At 33.3% G+C, this 22,722-nt stretch overlaps 1 protein-coding gene across 3 annotated transcripts in view; it reads left to right on the top strand.

The window, feature by feature from the left end:
• ADGRL4 (adhesion G protein-coupled receptor L4) overlaps positions 1–22,485 on the top strand; it is a 153,668-nt gene extending 131,183 nt beyond the window's left edge. For 2 of the 3 annotated variants that reach the window (XM_032155506.2, XM_058439872.1), the window contains exons 13-15: positions 19,063–19,154; positions 20,538–20,706; positions 21,013–22,029. In XM_032155506.2, the coding sequence (XP_032011397.1) occupies positions 19,063–19,154; positions 20,538–20,706; positions 21,013–21,075 (324 nt within the window). In that variant the 3' untranslated portion in view covers positions 21,076–22,029. Of the gene's footprint in view, positions 1–19,062; positions 19,155–20,537; positions 20,707–21,012 lie in introns of all 3 variants that reach the window. The other variant, XM_032155505.2, reaches the window with a different exon arrangement.
• The last annotated feature ends 237 nt before the right edge of the window (positions 22,486–22,722 follow it).

Here is a 22,722-nt window from a genome sequence, read left to right on the forward strand (position 1 = left end):
GCCACCCTGTCTTCCACAATGGTTGAACTAATTTATACTCCCGCCAACAGTGTATAACCATTCCTTTTTCTCCCCAACTTCACCAGCATCTGTAATTTTTTGACCTTTTAATAATAGCCATTCTGACTGGTGTGAGATGATATCTCATTGTGGTTTTGATTTGCATTGCTCTGATGATTAGTGACAGTGAACATTTTTTCATATGCTTGTTGGCCATGTGTATGTCTCCTTTTGAACAGTGTCTCTTCATGTCCCTTGTCCCCATTTTAATGGGGTTGTTTGTTTTTTCCTTCTAAATTTAAGTTCCTTATAGTTCTAGAATTAGACTTTTGTCAGATGCATAATTTGCAAATATTTTCTTCCATTCCATAGGTTGTCTGTTTTCTCTGTTGATAGTTTGTTTTGCTGTGCAGAAACTTTTTAGTTTAATTAGTTCCCATTTGCCAATTTTTTTAAAGTGTAGGTGTGCATGACTTACCCTGGCCTGGCATAGCCTTAGGTCCTGTTGATATTTGGTATCATATTGCCACAAAGAGTCTGTTCTGGCAGTTTTATGACCTCCTATTTTAACATTAATGCAGTCAGCTATTGTTTTTAAACCAGCAATCCCCAACTTTTTGGCACCAGGGACCAGTTTTCAAGTTTTTCTGGGGTCTCCTTGGCACAACAGAGTCTATTCAGTTGATGAAGGGCTTCAAATTTTATTTTTAGTTTACATCTCAATCATAGAGCTATGCCTTTCTTGATTTATTTACCGCATCTTACTCACTAATCATCTTGCTCAATAATCAGTGCCACTGTGTTGCACAACTTTAGGAGTCACAGTTGCAATGTGCTCTTTAGGGAGCTGCATTCACATTGGAATCTCTGTGAGTGATGGACTCTAGAATGGTAAAACTTTGTGGCCCTCTTTTTGGTTGCCCTGCAGTATAGAAGTGCCCAGTAAGTCTTCAGTAATTATGTGTATATTTTAATTGAGCCACTAAAAATATCCACGGTAATAAATGAGGAAGCAAGATTAAGTGATCTTTCTGAAGCTATTTTTCTACCCCTAGCCTTGGGTTCCTAATATGCAGATGAAGTTAATGATGCCAGCCCTACATAACATGGCTATGGTAAAAACAACAATTTTAACTTATTTTTTAACAATTAAAAAAGGAAAATGCACAACATTCTGGAGGATAATCTTATGGCATTCCTATACCTACATTTTTGTATTAAAATTAAATAAAAAGACATTTTAAAACCATGATTTTTACAGCAAAACATTATATGCAAGGGAATATATGTGTAGCCAACTATAGTGCGTGTCTGTGTGTGTTTAGATCTTGATTTTTAAAGTATTAGTGAATAAGTAGCAGTATTTAATTATAGTAAGATATGATTATTATTGATTATTATACATGTGTCTGTTGCTATATAGAATTTGTTAGAAGTCTCTAGTAAACTATACCAGAAAAAGTTTAGCTAAAACAAAGTAAATATGAAATATTGCAAAGAAAACCAATAGAAACTTAACAGAATAAATAATATTTATTTTCCAGAATGAAGACAAAATATAAGTGAAGCTTCAAATTTAAATAGGTAATTAGGGGCAAATTTTTTGTGGCCTTATATGAAGATTAAGATTGCTTTCACCGTTTCTCTGAACACATCTAGAAAGACTTGTGCTCCAGGAAAGAAATCTCTATAGAGCAAACTTTAATCCCAATCATTCCTACATGGAATCCTTACAGTTTATCCATAGAGTAAGAACTATAGACTAATGGCTTAAATGGTATTTGCTTATTTTTATGAATGGAGCCCTGAGGCTTGCCTGGTTTGGGAATATGATGTAAAATGCCTTTGAGGTAATATATATAAATCAGTAAGAACAGAATTAGTTCAACACTAATGTATTATTATGTATGTTGTTTCAAACAAATATTTAAGCTTTTAATCTGTTCTGATAAGTTCTGATACCTACTTAGGTATTTGAACAGTAACATGTTCTGCATTGATCTTACTAAAGTACTTCTTCAGGTGTTTGGTTCATTAATATTAAGAATCTCTTAGAATTCTGAAACATGAACCAGTGAACTCATTGATTCTCTCTATGAATAACTACATTTAAAATGTTAAGATTGTGACTGTACTTGAAAAGGCCTAGCCTTGCTTTTGAAAGCTTGAGCTGTACAAAAAGGAGACGTCTAAATCTTTGTAAAGCAAGCTGCAAACTGAAGATAATTTCCATCATTTATTTCTTTATTCAATATTTTTAATCTTCAATGCTCAATTCTTTAAACTAAAACTATGTAAGTGATTAGATTCAAGCATACAACTATAAAGAAGAGTTTGTAAAAATAATTTAACTTTTAAATAGAAACTGAAGTTTCCCCTAGACACATTCAGCATTGAAGAATAGTATTTGCTTGATTGAGGCAAATACTAATTAAGCTATGTCCAAATAAGGCATTTTATTTAAAAACTGTGAGCTTTCATTTGAATTTAAATCAAAACTCTCATAATTGTGTGTTGCTGTATCACTACTCTTAACAACTTCTTTTCAAATCTGACCAGAACTCCACTCACTTTTTGTTGTAACCTCTAGTTGTCCTTTGTATGTCTACAATCTAATTCCCTTTCACCAGGAAATACTTATTAAAACCGACTCAAAATGAATTTTTTATGACTCTTACAAGATCGGCCACATTTAGACGTATCTGTTATTATGCAAGACATTCTTATTGTATTTTTAATAGCACAAATTTCCAAAGATTGGAAAAATGCAAATATTACAAGACTGTGCAAGGTAAAAATATGAATATTCCATCCTACACTCATTCTCCCCATAAATACATTTTTCTTAATATTTACTCTGTATCCTTCTAGACCTCTGCTGTGTGTATATTTGATTATAAATTCAAAAAACCTGAATTGTCTATTATCGGTAATATATCATATTCATTTTTCCTTGTTAGAATATACAGTTCTACCCTCTTTTTATCATGTATATTATGACTGTGTGCTAATTTATTTAATAACTTTCCTATTGAAGAATATTTAATGTATTTCCAAAGTTTACTTATTACAAATAATACTGCACAGGGAATCTTTATTCCAATATAATTTCATGTATCTATTACATACAATTATTAGGAACTACTTCTTAGAAGTAGAAATGCAAGTATATACAGATTTTAAAATTTACAAATTGTCCTTCAAAACAATTACTTCAATTGATAGGTTCACCAGCAACATATGAGAGTGTCCTCTTTCTGACACTTTTGCCAATGCTAGATATTATTATCTGCTGAGGTAGATAATAAAAATAAATGGTTTGATTGGAATATATAAACCAAAAAGCATTGTGATAAAATAGGATTCCACAATAATGGCAGAGTTGACACTTTGGACCAAATCTTTGTTGTGGAGGCTGTCCTGTCTGTGCCATTATAAGTTTAGAAACATCTCTGGTCTCCACTCACTAGATGCCAGTAGCACCACCGCCACTTAAATATGACAACCAAAAACGCCTCTCCACATGTCCTCTGGGGGATGATATTCCCAGTTCTCTTCACTGGGAACCACTAGCCTACACATGGATGTTAAGTATCTTGAGTACGATTGTATTTTGCAGTCCTCTATAAATAGCATACAATGAGAAAAATCATGAGAATCATGGTTTGGGCACTGCGCTTTAGATGTCCACATTAAAGTTATATTAGAAACACTACTCATTGTAATTTTAAATGTTATGGATAATGGCATCAACATTTTAATTATGTGTTTTAATTTAACTTCATCATATTTGTTGGGTGCATCTTTCAGTGACCTCTGTAGTTCAAGGCACTTTAATACTCTAACCTTTATCCATATTATGTATTAATAAGCATTTCAGTGCCTGTAACATTTTTCCACTTTTTTCATATTATTTTGACCTTCTTGAAACAATAGATAGCTGGAATTCAAAATAAGGAAAAGTGGAATTATATAAAAACATAAGTAATACATTGGTAGTTTCAATATGTTCCTATATATGAGAGATATATTCTTACTGGAAATACGTTCGAAGATAATGTCCTTAAGACACATACTAGAAAATGTCTTAAAAGTTGAATAAACTCATAGAAATTAGAAATCCAAAAAATATTTTTAAAAACTCTTGGATCTCTAAAGCCCAGGTGGAAATAACTGGTTACGATGAGATTCATCACTAGTATTTGCTTATAAACGTAGCTTTACATTGAAGGATGTTACATAATGATATGATGAAAGGGAAAAGCTATGGATGTTGGTAAAGCAAGATAGTCATTAGAATTATTATTCACTTTACATTCCTATAGTCTTTTAACCTTTACAAAACACTTTTAATATATCTCGGTTAATTCTAATGGAAGCTTCTGTAATACATGCAAATAAAAATAGTAACAGCATTTCATAAAATCTGATGTTTTACTAGATTTTTACACGATAATACTGTAATCTTGACTTATCTACTTAAAAATACCTACAGGGGTTCTGCTGTTTATAACTTTTTAAAGCTTTAGACCAATTGTTTGAAAAGGGCTGATTACACTAAGGCAAATTATGTGCATTCTTTCGTAGCTAACAGACAAAACCTTCAAGCTCCTATTCACTAAGAACCCATAAAATCCTTAAACTTGGCCAAGAGCACAGTATAGGTTCTAATCACCTTTGGACTTCTGATCATCCTCTGAAAGTAACACGATTTCCTTCCTTCCCCAAGCTGATCTACTACAAGAGGGAGCCTCTCTTTGAATCAGTCTTTCTTAGTCGTTGCAGAGCTCATGTTCTACACAGCTGAAGATATTTAAACTTCTCTATAAGTGTTTTTCATATCCCTCTGTCCCCTTTAATATTCCCTGCAAAATATGAGTTACAAATTTTGAGAGAATGGACAGTCTGCGTGGCTTGGTCTTATTTCTTTCTCTCATATGGAGACATTGTGCAGTCTAGTTTCAGGGCTTCCCAGGGAATAAATATTTAAGATTCTTTTTGATGCAAAAATCATTCCTCCTGATTGTATCTGATCAAAATGACAACCAGCCCAGGCAAACAGGGACGTGTGGATACTTTACCTAGAAGTGCACGTTCTAGACCCTGTCTGCTGCTCAGCTTCTTTTTTCAAGAGCTCTCCATATTCAGTCACACTGGCTGCTTCACACTTCCTGAGAGGTTCTATATACCTTCCCATCTCAGCACCTCTGCCCTAAAACATTCCCTATCACTTCCTTCTGTTCATACCTCCATCTAGTTACCACTTATTTGTCTTTCAGATATCAACTCAAACTACACTTTCCAAGGAAAGTCGTGCTTGATTCATTAGTCCATAATAAATCTTATTGTTAAATGCTTTCATAGAAGCCCATTTTTTTCTTTTGGAAAACTTTTATCATTCTGCAATTACACATGTGTTAGTGTGAATAACCTATTAATATCTGTCTTCTCGAATGAGTACTGTAAGCTCTGTGAAAACAAAACCTTATGGATTTTCTCTCAGTGTATTATCTTTAGAGGTTAGCATGTAGAATTCACTCAAGTAATACTGTTGAATGAATAAATGAATGATGCACCATGAAAAGTTACTCAGAAATGATATTTCCTTCCCTAAAATGGAAATTTAAATAAATAAATCATCATGGACATAAGATTATTTTGAGAAAAAATGTCAGAAAAGTATGTGCAGTATTCATTATAAACTATCACTTTTACTTTATTTACCTTTTTCTTAGAAAATCATTACTATATCTACCTATGTATATCAGTCTATCTACCTATAACATGCTTTCAGTAGGAATTTTAACACTGAGGTTTTACACTTAACTGAATGAAATGAAGTGCTGGCCAGACAATGTCAGAAGTTTTCAAAAGCAATATGGATAGTGAAGAGTACAAACAATGGGTTCTTTCCATGCCCTGAGTTTCTAATATGTAGATGGGGATAATGTTATCTACTCCAGATACAGAGATACTGTTAAAAAATAAAATCAAATAGTTAGAGAATTTTTTTAAAGTCAGAAAAGGACAATTCTTAATAATTTGGGGAACAATCTTATATCTCTTCTATTTTTGCCTTTTAAATGAAAAATTAAATTGGCAATAATTTTAGATATACCTTTGAATTTAATTGCACAAGTTCTATTTTAGCTTCTCAGCAAACAGCTTATATAAATTTATATTAAAGTTTTTATACCTTAAAGCTTACAGTTTTATAAACTTCCTTTGAAATGTTTGATTCTTACTAACCTCTGTTCTTGTTTTCTATTGCAAGTATATACAAGAAATATTTTTCATTGCTTGTATCTTAAGAAAGAGTTCATTACGTAGTATTCATTGTCACATTACATCAAACAATTACATTGTTGTAAATGCTCTTCACATAGAGTTGTTCTCCTTCACCTTTATTCCTTTCCATGGTTTAAAATCATCTACAGTTAAAAACCAGTGATAAAGATAAACCCATGTAGCTCACTTACTCCCGTGCGGGTCACTTTATCCTTCATGGATACAAATGTCCAGTTCTCTCTGCCTTTTGATTCTGTTTTTGAGACTAGTAAATTATTCCTTCAAACACTAAAAAAAACCACTATTAAAATATTCCTAATGGAAACATGTTAAAAATATGAAGTGCTAATATTATTTTAATGCCTAAAATGATTATGTATTAGGATGGGATTTTAGCCATAATTAAACAGAGCAATTATTTAGCTATAACATGAGGATTAATTTCCTAATAGACAAGTATCCTGCCAACTTGTTGACTAAGAATTTAGTTGTGGCCTACCAGTGTGCCCAAGTCTTAGATTAATGAATTTATATCATGAAATCCATGAATCTTTAGTTTCTGTTAGATGCAAAATATTGAAAGTTGTCCAATGTGTCTATCCACATCAACAGATGTAACTTTATTATTTTTCCCTACTCAAAGAGTTATTCCTGGAGAATAATTATATTTGGATAATGTTGGCTATATTTCTTAGTTTCTGTTGCCATGTATTATGTAATATTCTGTTTCTAATTCTATACTATTATGTCACAATCTGCAAAATGTGAGACAAAATAAAAATGTAATTTTTCAAAATGTTTAGTCAAATAAATGGCTAAATGCTCCTTTACAAAGGTTATTAAGGATACCTAGGATTTAAATATAGAGTCTATCCTTCACCCTTTTGTTTATTCAACAAATGATTGTTGAGCATCTTGTATATTCCAAACACTGTTCTAGGCCTTGAGAATACATCACCGAATAAAATAGAAAATAGTCTTTGTCCTTGTGGACCTTGGATTCTAGATCAGGAGCCATCAATGAGCATGGCTTATTTTTGTAAATAGTTTTATTGGGATACAGCCATACTCATTTGTTTGTTTACGTATTCTCTGCTTTAATGGTATGGCATAGTTGAGTAGTTGTGATCAAGGCCATATGTCTCTCAAAACCTCAAATTGTTATTTTCTGGACCTCTACAGAAAACGTTTACTAAACCCAGCTGTATACTAGAGAAATGTAAGAAAAGGTAGCTATCTGCTCTCATAAAATTCCCAGAATTTCATAATGGATTAATTATGAATATTTCTTCTTATATTCTTGGTACTCTATGGGTCACCCTTTGCAATATAGTTATTTCTTTCTTTCTATAAACTTCTTGAAGGTAGTCAGGTTTATGATCTACAAATTACAATTCTACCACAGAGAAGTTTCAACAGAAATGAGGAGTTGTTTACACAAATGATAAATGCTCAACTTAATCTTGAATTATATCCATTTCAGTACTTATTTTGCTGATATCACTTTAGAAGAAAGTCCTGAAAATGGAAAATATTTCCCTCCTCTATATTATATATTGGCCAAAAATAAAGACAGACAAATATAAATTCTGGCATTTTAAGGTGCTATTGACAGGTCCAATGAAACCATATCACAAAACAATAATTATCCAATTGTTGAATAAATATACATTATATGTAGTTTTGGTCACTTCAAGTTTTGAAGACAATATGGAAGAACCATAATTCTGTATGAGTGTTATAACCACTACTGATAATAATTGATGTTTGTTGAGAACTTAAATATTAGATATTCTTTGGAGTACTTTACATTAATTATGTAATTTAATACACACAACCTATGAGATAAGTACTAATACTATCCACATTTTACATACAAGGAAAGTAAGACACAAATAATTAAATATATTAACCTTCTCGTAAGTATGAAAACTGGAATTTGAACCTATGAATGTGGCTCTAAAGTCCATTTAGTCCATTTATTTTGAAGGTTGCATTTGTTGCTTTCTTAAAACTGTCATACTATATAAGAAAGTGGTTTTCAAACTTTTTGACTAAAGACCCATCAGTAAAATGTACCTCACTAAATGTATGTTTATATCTTGAAAATGTCTATCATTTATTAGTTTACTAATATTTTATGTAAGTTATCTTATACAGTATATAAAGTATATTGTAAAACATACTTTAAAACATATATTTAAAGAATGAAAGATGAAATAACAATATTTAAAATAGATCAATATGATTCTCACTAAAATATTAGCATTTCTTTTTTTAAATGAAATATTGATTATACTTTAAATGCAGCAATTCAAAGGTATAGATCTAAGTTCAATACTTGGTTTAAATGACTATCAGGGAGCTGCAACCTCAAAAATACATTAAATCTGTACTTTCACATTAGATGTAGCAGATCTACCACTCTGGGTACTCTGTTCTAATACTTATTTCTTCAAATCTTCAGTAATGTTTTATTATTGCACATTCTAGAAGTTTTTAGTGAAGGAGTATATAAAGGAATACATTGAAATTTGGTGCCATTATTTTATTTGTTTTCCATGTCTTACTTCATGAGTTATTATATTATGTTCCATGTATTATTTCAGTTAATTTTATCATGAAGAACAGAGATTTTCTTCAATAGTACATTATGATGATGATGATTATTATTATTATTATTATTTTTAGATGGAGTCTCACTCTGTCACCAGGCTGGAGTGCAGTGGCATGATCTCAGCTCACTGCAACCTCCACCTCTCAGGTTCAAGCGATTCTCCTGCCTCAGCCTCCTGAGTAGCTGGGACTATAGGCACATGCCTCCACACCCAGCAAATTTTTTTGTGTTTTTAGTAGAGAGGGAGTTTCACCATGTTGGCCAAGATGGTCTCAATGTCTTGACTTCGTGATCCACCCTCCTTGGCCTCCCAAAGTGTTGGGATTACAGGTGTAAGCCACCGCGCCCGGCCAATAGTACATGGTTTTGTTTTTTACTTTCCACTATTAAGTAGAAAACATTACTAGAGACTTCTAAACATTTCATGAATATGCATAACTTTAAATATGACTGAAAACTGTGGATCTAAATCCATGCTTTAAATTGTCTTCTTAATACTTTGAGTTTTGTAATACCATTTAATCAAATCTGATTTGATCTTCACGGATTTTAACCATGACTGGCTTATATGGACTTTTTACACGGACTTGCAGCCTAGCTGGCACATAGCACACTGTAGAAGTAAGAAAAATGCCAGTTTGTCATTTTCTTGTTTGTATTTTCCTTAATAGTATTAATTTTAACCCACAGTGCACTTGGAGACATCTGAAGTCTTATTTGTCCATTTCATTAGAATTACTCTATTAAAACTAAATAGTGTGAGTTGACAGGCATGCATACAATATGATGCAGTAGACTGAAAGATAAAGAGGGTGGACCTCTCCACCTTGAGGAACAAATATAGCCTTCAGAATGGCTCAGATCTGTCATGGGACTCCACTCCATAGAGCATGGAAAAAGTGAGGACACCAATGTCATTCATATTTTAAGTATTAACGTTTAATGTTTCCGTGGGAAAATATCAGCTAGAATTCGAATATGTTCTTCATGTACCCCAACTTATATTTTTTTGACAATCCACTTTGGAAATCACTATCATTAAATGATTTTACAGTTATATTTGGACTGTAAAGGATGGAAAGCTTTGTTGTTCACCAGAACAGGAAAAATTACCACATTCTTTAATCCCTTGACGACAGAGAACAATGAGGACAGATGTCTCCAGTAAAGGATAATTAGTACAGTACACTAAATCCTGTTGGCTATTCATCACTGGTATCATGACTAATTTGGATGAACACTAATGCCAAATAGCTAACCATATTAATACTTATTAATATGTTGTTCTTCTCCTTTAACTATTTCTCAAAGGCAATAACTGTTAGCTACACATGTAAATAAATGTCTGTACAATTAAATTCTTAAAATTGTAGATGTCAGTTTAGCTTCTCTTTATTGTTCCTTCATCTTGGCTTGGTAGCTTTGTAAAGTTCTCAGGAGCATAAACTCTATAACCTGTCTACTAGGTATGAATATTGGCTCTGTTACCCCCAATTGTATTGCCTTGGGCAAGTTATTTGACCTCTTTCTGCCTCTGTTGCCATAAATGTGAAACAAATGTAATAATAAGAGCAACAACAGAAATAATAATGGTAATGGTGATAATATTAAGGCAAAGAATGCTTATCCCGTTAAGTTGGTGAGTGGGTTAAATAAATTAATAAATAAAACAGACTTGGAACAATGTCTGGCACATAGAAAGCACTCAGTATCAGCACTCAAAAATTTAATTTTGGGGGTGTGGAGGTGGTCATTCACTTGAGTTTCAATATAACAGTAGTTTTTAAGTACATGCAGAATGCCACATTTTCTCAGAGCGATTATTCATCTAATTGGGTTCCTCTGCAGCCAATGCCTGGTAGGAGAACATTGCTGTTTTCTAAAGTATAAATCTCAAGAGTTTACTGCATTTTTGTGATACTGTTACTATCCCAGAGCGATCTATTAAAATTTTTCTCCTTTTGCGATATAAAGAGCCTACTTTAATATATTTATTATGGCTTCAGATGTTTCAATGTGTTTCAGATCACTTAATTTTTTTTCACATAATTGTAGACTGCACTCCCATTTCTCTGAGGTCTGCTTTCTGCTGAGCTGAGTGTTGGTAACCTCAGCAGAGAAATATCTTTTAGCTCTGTAGATGCTCCCAAGTGTGCTAAATCCTGACCCTAGTAAGTGATGAGGCTCATGGTGTTAGCAGAGAGACACTTCCTAGCAGCGTCATGTAGCTATATGTGGGGGTGAAAGTTATTCTATCTTTTCTACAAATCTGACAATCGGTGACCAAACACTGTGGCATCATACTTGCTGTAAATTTTGACAAATGTACTAAAACCATTTTATACCTGTGCTTTATACATTTTATTTCTAACCCTTACTTTACTAACAAAAGGTGCTTAACAGGTGCTGGCTCAATCCACTGCTTCCGGACACAACTGTACCATGTGTACCAAAGAGTTTCCAAAGAGAAAGAGTTCTGCCAAGCCCAAATGTATCATTTTCTGGGTTCAATCCTTTATGTGCCCTTTCACAGACTACATACTTTTAGGTCATTTTATCAGTTTTAGCACATACACATATATTCAGTTTCCACAATAGTTGGAACATCTAAAAATTTAGCCCCTCTTCCTTTAGGGTCTCTTTCAAACAAATACAGATCAGCCAGTGTGAAGAGGGTGACATCCTTGGGGTTTTCCACTAAGAAGCCAATGTCCTCAGATTATAAAAAGATAAGATGCGAACAAAATTTGAAAGCTATGAAGTTAGGGTTGACACGCAGGATGCTAAGTGTAGTTAAATTTTAGATAAACAATGAATGAATTTTTAAGTGTAAATATGCCCCCAAATATTGCACGGAATTAATATTAATATTTGGAACCAAGATACTGGTATCCTATATTTTTATTTACAACATCTGGCAATCCTATATGAAGGACCTATAAAGGTAAGAGTTTTACAGAAGAAATATGGTAGGTTCTATAAATTAGTATTTATTTTAAACTGGATTATAAATCTTATACAATTTAATTACATTAAACCTTTTCAGATTTAAAATCCAGTTTAAAATAAATACTAATTTAAAGATAATAAAAACTATAATTATAGGGTATTTCATTATATACATATACACATTGTATTTAGTCCATTCTCACACTGCTACAAAGAACTGCCTGAGACTGGGTAATTTATGAAGAAAAGAGGTTTAATTGACTCACAGTTCCTCAGGCTGTACAGGAAGCATGGCTGGGAAACTTGCAATCATGAAGTGAAGGAGAAGCAAGTACGTCTTCACATGGTGATCAGAGAGGGAAAAATAGTGAAGGGAGAGGTGCTACACCCTTTCAAACATCCAGATCTCGTGAGAACTCTATCACAAGAACAGCAAAGGGGAAAGTGCCTCCATGATTCAATCACCTGCACCAATCCCCTCCTTCAACACTAAAGATTACAATTCAACATGAGATTTGGGTGGGGGCACAGAGCCAAACCATATCATACCTACACACACATATATGTACATGTGCATGTATTTCTCCCTATATTAGTTTTCTATTGCTGCAATAACGAATTACCACAATTCAGTGGCCTAAGACAACACAAACATATTATCTCACAGTTCTGTAGGTTAGAAGTCTGGGTATCGCACGACGCAGCTGATTTTTCTGCTTAGAGTCTCACTGGGCTAAAATCAAGATATCAGTGTCTCTGGAGGGACTGCGGAAGAATTCGTTTCCACTTTTATTCAGGTTATTAGCCAAATTGAGTTCCAGGCAGTTGTGGGACTAAGGCCCCATTTCCTTGCTGGCTGTGAGACGGGGCTCCTACTCAACCTCAGAGGCCTCCCACCTTCCCTGACTCGTGATCTCATTCATCTTCAAAGCCAGCAACAGCTGTTGGTGTCTTTTCCTGCTTCAATTTCTCTGCCTCCGCTTCATTTTTGCCTTATCTCTCCCACCAAATCCCCTCTGCCTCAAAGGCTCATGTGATTATATTGGGCTCAGCCAGGTAATTCAGGATCACTTCCCTATCTTAAAGTTTATAACATTAATTCTATCTGTAATATCCCTTTTGCCATATTCACCGGTTCCAGGAATCAAGGTGTGGACATTTTTTTGGAGGGGGAGCCATTATTCTGCTTTACACACACCCAATTTTCTGATACTCTGTGATAAGCATTGTAACAAGGCACTTAATGTGGTAATCTCAATTGGGAAATGGTTAAAAAAACAAAAAAGAAAATAAGACAGAAGGCAAAACCTGTACTGCTTTGATTCCAGTTTAACTCATGGACAATAAAGCATAATTTAAAATTTTGATGCTTAAATTAATAACTACATAGGGCCAAGCATGGTGGCTCATGCCTGTATTCCCAGCACTTTGGGAGACCTAGGTGGACAGATCACTTGAGCCCAGAAGTTTGAGACCAGCTTTGGCAATATAGCGAAACCCCATCTCTACTTAAAAATACAAAAAATTAGCCAGGTATGCTGGTGCGCACCTGTGGTCCCAGCTACTCAGGAGGCTGAGGTGGGAGGATCGCTTGAGCCCAGGAGGTTGAGGCTGCAGTGGACTATGATTGTACCGCTGCACTCCAGCCTGGGCAACCGAGCAAGACCCTGTCTCAAAAAAAGTACATACATACATAGCCATTTCTGCAGTGGTATAAGGATTGAGAATGAACAGCTGTTGTATATGGCTATTCAGTAGGCCAGTCAGTAGAAACCCATCCATTGTTCATAGCAAAAGCAGGTCTGTCCTAGGCCAGTTGACTTAAAGGTAATAAAACTATTTGAAAGAACAAAGATGTTATGATTATGGCACATCCTTAAATGAACCAGATTCCGTTTGATATATATGAAAAATTTAAGCATGGGTCTAAAAGTGCTGTAAGAGAAATCTTTTCATTTTTTTCGATGAGATCTAACATCAGCATATAGATGGCTTCATCAATTATTGAGAAAAAGACTAAGAAAAGAAAAATGACTGATTGGGATGCTTCATTTTGAAGTCTGATTTTGAAGCCTTTCGGGTGAATGTACCTGTAGCTCTAAATCCTTCAGAATTAGTTGTCGTTCTTTCACCAAGTCATCTACTTAAATTTCTTGTTTTTTTTAAAGACACTTAAAAAATTTTAACACACTGTCAAACAGCAAAATGTATGTGCTAAGCTTTGAAGTACATGAAATATTTGAACTGTATGTATCTGAAGTTAAGAAACAGGTCTCTTTATAGATAAATATCATTAAGATGAAACAAAAAATGACTTTAAATTTAAAATATTGCTTTATCTCAAGAGTTAAGTGTTCATGACTTTGAGTGATTTTTTTTCCCTTCACAGCTATTTTTATTCTCTTCTGTATTCTGAAGTGCAGCATTGAATTTCAAAGTTCTTATACTTGCCATCTAAGGTCCTTGCCCTGTTTATTTCTATCAAAGTATCATGGAACCCAAGTTGACAATCTAAAATCGTTAAAAAAAAAAAAAAAGAGACAAAAGTGATAATGAAGGAATGTTCATTTACAAATCATTAGTTAACCCTGGCACTGGGAAACTGGGAAACTGGGAAAACCTATATTTTTCTTTATTTACCCCAAATTTGCTGAACATTGTAATATGACTTTGGATCATATAATTCAGCAAATTTTGAGTAATGAAAGAAAAACATATTCTAAATAATTTTAGATAAGTATTTTTTCTGGTAAAAGTTATTATTCTGATACAAAGTTAAAGAAAAAACTTGTTATGACTGGTGTTAAATGGCATGGGAGACTTTATTCAAGACTATTGTGATAGGTATCAAAACTATGGCAGGGGAGAGGCAGATTGGCCCAACTCTGAAATCAGGGGATTTATAGCCAAGGCACAAGTTAAGGGTAATGGAATAATTAGTGAGAAGAGATAACACGGGTAAGAGGAATTCTTGCTAAACTGACTTAACAGAATTTCTACTGAATGGCAAGCCAGGGTGACCAAATATCAAGGATGTAAGTTGAAGAATTTGATTAGGTATTGAGAACGATCAGGTATGAGAAGTGAGGAGATTCTCTCTAAACTGACTTATCAAAAATTGTACTAAAACTGTACTCCACAAGATCAGACACTGAAGCCCAAGGTCAAGGCTTAACTAGTAGTGAAGAGGACTCACAGGAACCTGGCTAAAGGTTGGTCAAGGAGAGTGTCAGTTTTTTAATGACTAAGGCAAGGGAAGAACATGTTGGCATACAAAGTTTGCATTGTGCAAAACAGTAAAGAATACTCATCATTCTCTACATTTCCATAAAATTGAACTTAGGTCTGATTTTATCATTTGAGTTTCAGTTTTTTTAATATAAGTACATGGCAGGGAGTATGTAGGCAAGATGGCATTTAAACAGAGTGATGAGGGAATGAGCCATGGGAATATCTTAGTGCCCAAATTCAACTGCCCTATGGCATGGTGCATGGGGTACTGGAGAAACTATGGCAAACTCACTGTGAGTGGAGTGAAGTGGTCAAAAGATAGAGAAGTAATGCTTGGGGGAAGAGGGAGAGCAGAGATCAAATCATTTCAGACCTAAAACCCACTGTGCGATCTTTTACTTTAACTGTGAATGACATAGGAAGCCATTACAGGATTCTGAACAGGGAGAAGATCTGACTTACATTTTAAAGAGATCAGTTTGGCTGCTATTATGAGATAGATTATAGGAAGGTAAGGATGGCAGAAGAGAGATCAATTAGGAGGTTTCTGAAGTAGCGCAGAGGACGCATGATGGTGGCCTATTTCAGGATAGTGCCTGTGGAAATTGCAAGTAGTTAGTGGTCATATTCTGAATATGTTTTGAAGGTAGAAATAAGGAGTTCACTGATTGATAACTTAGAAGAATAAGAAAATTTTTTTGAGATGAGGAAGATTGCAGAAAAAAATAGGTTATTTGAGGGAAGAATAGCAGTTTGGTTTTTGACTTTTCTTTAATTCACAATGCCTATTAGACTTCCAAATGGAGGAGTTAGACTGGGCCAAAGACAGACAAAACGGGCATGTAAGATTAGAATGAAGGTTTAGGAAGTACCTGCCTTGGGACTTAGCATTTAAACTAGAATTTAATCAGTTGTAATGCATTAGTAGATCGAATAATGAAGGGACAAAAAGTATTCTATAGAGAAAAACAACATAGGAAAATCCTCAAGGCTTGAGGAGCTAAGAAAGTGATACTCCTACAAACAATTGATAAAGGCGGCAGGAGCATAGTAAACAAAGCGAAGAGTGGCATGAACCATTGGGTCTGATCACCTAGGAAGTGAGAGTACATAGATAGGTCCAATGATTGATGTTCACAGTAATTATTTATTTCTCTGTGTTGTCCTCCTTCGCCTCTACTGGTCATTCACGACTGCTTAGAAATCCCTATTTAGGGTGCAGTCACCTGTGTTCTTTCATGACACTACATGGTGCTTTCTGAATCGTGTTGCACTTGCCTGTTCTCTGGTCATCTCCTCCAGCATACCATAGGTTCTTTAAGGAGAGAAAGCCTATAGTACATAAATAATTAGTGAACAAAACAGTAAATAAACCTTTGCACTTCAAATAAAATCTAAGTGATAATTGTCCCTGTCCTCCTCACCCAACTCATGTCATGCCACTCTTCGCTTTGTTTACTATGCTCCAGCCGTCTTTATCAATTGTTTGTAGGAATATCACTTTCTTAGCTCCTCAAGCCTTGAGGATTTTCCTATGCTGTTTTTCTCTATAGAATACTTTTTGTCCCTTCATTATTTGATCTACTAATTCATTATAACTGATTAAATCCAGGTTTAAATGCTAAGTCCCCAGACGGGTACTTCCTAAACCTTCATTCTAATCTTACATGTCCATTTTGTCTCTCCTAAAAGTTCTAATTTGTGAATTAATGGCATTTATCATAGTTTGTAGATTTATAAGGATTGTATGCTTGTTTGTTTACTGTTTCTCAATAGAATCTATGAGAACAAAAGACCATGTCTGTTTTAATCATTAATAGGTACCTAGCGCTTGCCACTGCACTAGACACTTCATAGGCCCTTGAAACAATTCTTAGCATAAGTGAAAATAAAAATTTCCACTTATTTGTATTATTGTCAATGGATGTGGATAATATAATCCGTATATTTGTGATTTTTGGATAACATGAAACTATAATGCCTTTTGATAAACATGTTTTAATCTGTTTTCTGTTAAATTTGGGAAAATATGAGCTAATGGAATAAGAATTAGTCTCCCACTTGCCCAGCAGCACCTGGGTTTTATAAGTATGTACATATTTTCCATTTTTTACAGAAAAATTGTACTTTCAAGATTTGGATCACCTCAGGGAATGTTCCATTTCCTGTCTTCACTAGTTCAGCATGTGATGTAGAAGAGCATATCTGTGTGAACTTCTGAGAAACCGTTAGCAGTAGGAACAACTATTTTTCAAACTCAGTTTTATTGAAAACAGAAGTTTAAGAAACTTAAATAAATTACTATTTATGTGGAAAATGTGTGGATCTAGAGAACAGTTTTTCTCGTCATTTACTTTATCTTCTAACTCTTTGTTGAGATAACAAGATCAATATAAATACCTCATAAAAATTATTTAAAATTTTTCAAACCAGTAATGGTTAGGCATATATTATTTGGACTAACCAAATTTTACAACTCTTATTTATAAATATATGTGCATATATTTATAAAATTAAATACAGTTGTTTCCAAATTTATACAAAGAAGCTATAGCTATTGAAATCTAGAAAATACTAAGTATTCCAGTTTCATGAGTATGAAAGACTACTTATAAAATTAAATATTATTTAATTGTCATTTCAGTTAATTATTTGAGCATACAAAGAGGATGGAACTATCACCTAAATCAATTTAAATATTCTTTATCTCACCTCTGCAGTTGCTAAAGTATGGAAGCATTACTATAATTAGGATTAATTACTCATATAATTAGAAGTAATGGACATTTGGAAACAGGAAGTAGAGACTAGACCCCTTATTCCTCTGAGACTTCCTCTCAAGGACCTCTCCATACAAAAGTGGCAACATGAAATTCCCAGGCCCATTATTTTATACTGCTGTCTGTAATACTACAATGTGCTAAATTTCATTTTGAGAGGCTACATAAAACTCATTAGAATATAGAAAAAAGAAATGTTTGAAAACTGTAAGCTTCTGAATTACTAGTAGAAGAATTGGCTGAAAATTATAATGTTGCACTTTGCTGTTGTCATTCCAAAGTGTCTTTGGAAAAATCTGCTTGAATTAATAAAATGTATTTCATAAGGGATTAGCCTTCCAACTATTTTTATAATATTTAATATTTTAAATTATTGGCATGCTCATATTAGACTATCTATACCTTTAACATATATCCCTCATTTAGCCTTCTAACACTGCAGATATGACTTGGAGGTCTTCAAAACTACAGAAAAAGAAAAATAAGAGGAAACTTTTCATAATGCAGTCACAATAAAAAGGGTGACAACTCTCCAATTCTATTTAGCCCATATTACAAAATACAAATAATACAATGTGTTTATTAACACTTATTTGTCTAACAACAAACATTTAATTCATTGATTAACATTTTCAAAGCATCGAAGGTTAAATCAAGGAAAAAGAAATATTAACATTTGTATTAGGAGAGAATCTAGATAAATCATACGAGAGAAAGTACATTCAAACATTTCCTCACAATAGAAACTGAGAGTGTTTTGTTGAGTTTTCTTATTTCTTTTCAATCTTTCCATTTTTCTTTTCCAGTCTAAATTTTCAAAGGATTCACAGAATTATCACTAACACGTTTCTTCAAAGAAACAGTATAGAATTTACTGAACAAAAATTTGCTTTCTTTAGTGTTTAGAAAGCTTTCCAAATCAAAATTTACCTTAATGTATATATTAATCATATTAGTGGCAGCAGATGATACTCATCAATCTTTAGGTATGATGATAACATCTGAAGAAGTTTCATAAACAGGTTGCTTTCACTACCACTTGTATATACTGATAATTTTCAGTGATATTGTAAAGAACTATATAAATGCCATGATTTTTAGTTTCTATCTTAATGAAATCTTTACTATTTATTTTCTTTATATGTATCTAATTTAAGATGAAAACTATCTCTTCTTTGAAATTAATTCTTTTTCCAGGTTAATCTCTTGGCTTTTGGAGTTATCATATACAAAGTTTTTCGTCACACTGCAGGGTTGAAACCAGAAGTTAGTTGCTTTGAGAACATAAGGTAAATGTGTCTTTAAGTTCCCTTTTATTTTTAGTAATTAAAAGCTTTAGTAACTCAAAGTACAGATAATTTGGGGAATTATTTTTAGATGATTGTTTCATACTTTACCATATTTAAAAGACATATTGGAAAATAGCATTTAGTATGTATATTAAGACTACAATTACTGCAGATTAAGTGGTAAGAAGCAATTTTTTTCAAACATACACCCCTTTGAAAGGGAAAAGATGATGACTGTGTTTTAAGGCAAGGAAGGCCTTAGTGATTATCTTTCATAAAATGTTTTTCAGAACTTAGTAACTGTTTCTTTCTTGTAATTCCTAGTTTGCATGTTGTCATGATTTTTCCTTTACACCCACCTTCCCGCTTTAAAACTGATTTATTGAAACCTTGAAAATGATTTGTTGAGGAAGAACTGAATTATGCTATAGGGAACACTGGAAACAACGGACTATTTGTGTTGCTTGGGAACACTCCTGAAGTTTCAATACCTTGCACAAGATTTATAGTTGGGATTTAGTAAATGTTTGACCGATTACTTTCTTTTAGTCCTCACCAGTCATGGTTTCATGTAGTGTACTGGTTTTAATAAAGTTGAAAATGACTCATTTTCTGAGGTACACTGCTAAAACATCTACTGCAATAAAGAATGATTGGACTAAAAATGAATGAGAGAATAATCATTAGTTGCTTCATTTCCAAGGCAACGTCCTTAGTGAGCAGGATAGAATACTGCTTTACCAAAAGTCACAGGCATTCTGCCGAAAAGACGTGAGAGTGAGTATGTGGGTGTATTTTTTCTTTAATTTTTAAGGAAACAGTATTCTGTAATGAATTTATTTTGATATATTTTTGTATTGCAAAAGCAAAACAAAATAAAACAAAACCCTATTTTTATATCCTACACGTTCTTTTCTTCTAAACCTGAAAGGAAAGCAGAGCCTCCTTTGATATAATAGATACGTGCTGACCCCAGTCCACATGGTATACTTTTCAGAGTTTCTTAGGGAAAATACTTCCTAACAGATATATGTCTTACCTTCGGGAATCTCTGCAACATTACATTTAAAGTCAAAGCATGCACACTGCAGTATACCAGACAAAAATATTTTAAGATTAAGGAAATTACTTAATCATAATTCCATGTTTTGGTAATAGCAATTTGAGTTTGGAAGCACATCCCTGCCACGGTTCAGTAGCATACCCTAAAGGCTGTCCCACTTAATGGCAGCACAACTTAGCAGTTTTGAAATTCTATTGGGTCTATTTGTAAAAGGTTTCTTGGTTATACTGAAAACTCACCTCTCACATAATTTGAATAATTTGGGAGACGTGTTGACTATACACGGCGTTCTTCACTGTCGCCTTTCTCATATGTGATAGGTCTTGTGCAAGAGGAGCCCTGGCTCTTCTGTTCCTTCTCGGCACCACCTGGATCTTTGGGGTTCTCCATGTTGTGCACGCATCAGTGGTTACAGCTTACCTCTTCACAGTCAGCAATGCTTTCCAGGGGATGTTCATTTTCTTATTCCTGTGTGTTTTATCTAGAAAGGTAAACAATTTCTTATTTTGGTCGATCCTAGTATATTCATGTAGCATCAGTTGCCAAATTGATAGAAAATTCTTACTCTCATAGATTTATGACTTCTGCCTTTATTGCCTAAATCGCCTGGCTGTTCATAGGAAAATATGCTTTTAAAAGAACCTTGGTATTAGGGATATAAATATAACTTAAATGGACATATTCTGAGCTATAATACTTTAGAAAACCATATATAGCAATTTATTGTGATCTGAAAAAAAATTAAATGTGATTGTTATGATTAACATTTCTTCCTTTCCTTTTTTTAATTTTTAGATACAAGAAGAGTATTACAGATTGTTCAAAAATGTCCCCTGTTGTTTTGGATGTTTAAGGTAAACATAGAGAATGATGGATAATTACAACTGCACAAAAATAAAAATTCCAAGCTGTGGATGTCCAATGTGTAAAAGTGACTCATCAAATTATCCAATTATTAACCACTAGACAAAAAGTATTTTAAATCAGTTTTTCTGTTTACACTATAGGAACTGTAGATAATAAGGAAAAATTATGTATCGTATAGATATAGTATGCTTTTCTACGTGAAATAGTTCTGTCAAAAATAGTATTGCAGATATTTGGGAAGTAATTGGTTTCTCAGGAGTGATATCCCTGCACCCAAGGAAAGATTTTCTTTCTAACACAAGAAGTATGTGAATGTCCTGAAGGAAACCACTGGCTTGATATTTGTGTGACTCATGTTGCCTTTGAAACTAGTCCCCTACCACCTTGGTAATGAGCTCCGTTACAGAAAGTGGAACATAAGAGAATGAAGGGGCAGAATATCAAACAGTGAAAAGGGAATGACTGTTATAATAATAAGATGTATTTTGAATAACCTTGTTTTTTCTGTAGACTAGCTGAGAAATTGTTGAGATAAAATAAAGAATTGAAGAAACACACTTTACCATTTTGTGAATTGTTCTGAAATTAAATGTCCACTAAAACAACTTAGACTTCTGTTTGCTAAATCTATTTCTTTTTCTAATATTCTAAAAAAGAAAAAAAAGGTTTACCTCCACAAATTGAAAAAAAAAAAGCAAAAAAAAATCTGTTGCTAAGGTTAGACTGAGATATATACTATTTCCATACTTATTTCACTGATTGTGACTTTGGATATTTAATCAGTAAAATATAAATGTGTCAAGATATAATATTGTTTATGCCTATCGATGTAAAAACAGTGTAATAAAGCTGAAGTATTCTATTCTATTACCTTTCAGTGACGTGAAAGTTATACTATCTCATTAGTATGTTTGAATCCTTTATTATTTTTAATTTTAGAAATATTGCAGTTCACATTGCAATATTCCCTTTAATTTACTATTTTTAAAGGGGTATTATAAATATGAAAGTATTTATAAAGTGAATTGCTATTTTTTCTGTTCAGAAAAGTACACATTTAAAATTGTTGTTGTTAACAATGTGTAAACACATTTAAAGTTGTTATTGTTAACAAAGAAATCATGGTGAACTGTAGAGGTTTTCACAGTGGATCAATTTTCTGACAGTTTTCTACTATCTATTAAATCATATCTGCTTAAATATATAGCTTCTATCTATCTTTAAATCTTCTCATTAAAATGTAGAAGCAGTGACTTTGATCTCAAAAATAGGTAATTTTTCTTTGCCTACCTCTAAAAGTGTGCCAATGCACTAAATTTGTGATTTTAAATTAATTTCTCCAGCTGTTGAAATGAAGCCTGCCAAATCTTGCTCTAACAAATAAAATGTTATCTAAATGAAGCAATTCTGCTACAGCTTTGCTGAATTCCTGTTCTCAAGAAAGATGAGCTACCTGCCAAAGGGTATCTTACATTTTTAGGGAATCCATGATAATAACTTCTCATTCTCTTCTAATTTCTTACATAGTAAGCCTGTGACCTATTATTATCAGTGCCATTGCAGGATAATGTTATAGAAATGTGATATTAAAAATACTCATCTGTTTTATAGATATATTCAGAACTTCGTGTGGTAGAC

Source organism: Hylobates moloch, unplaced genomic scaffold (assembly GCF_009828535.3).
Source record: "Hylobates moloch isolate HMO894 unplaced genomic scaffold, HMol_V3 SCAFFOLD_5, whole genome shotgun sequence".
Taxonomy (NCBI): domain Eukaryota; kingdom Metazoa; phylum Chordata; class Mammalia; order Primates; family Hylobatidae; genus Hylobates; species Hylobates moloch.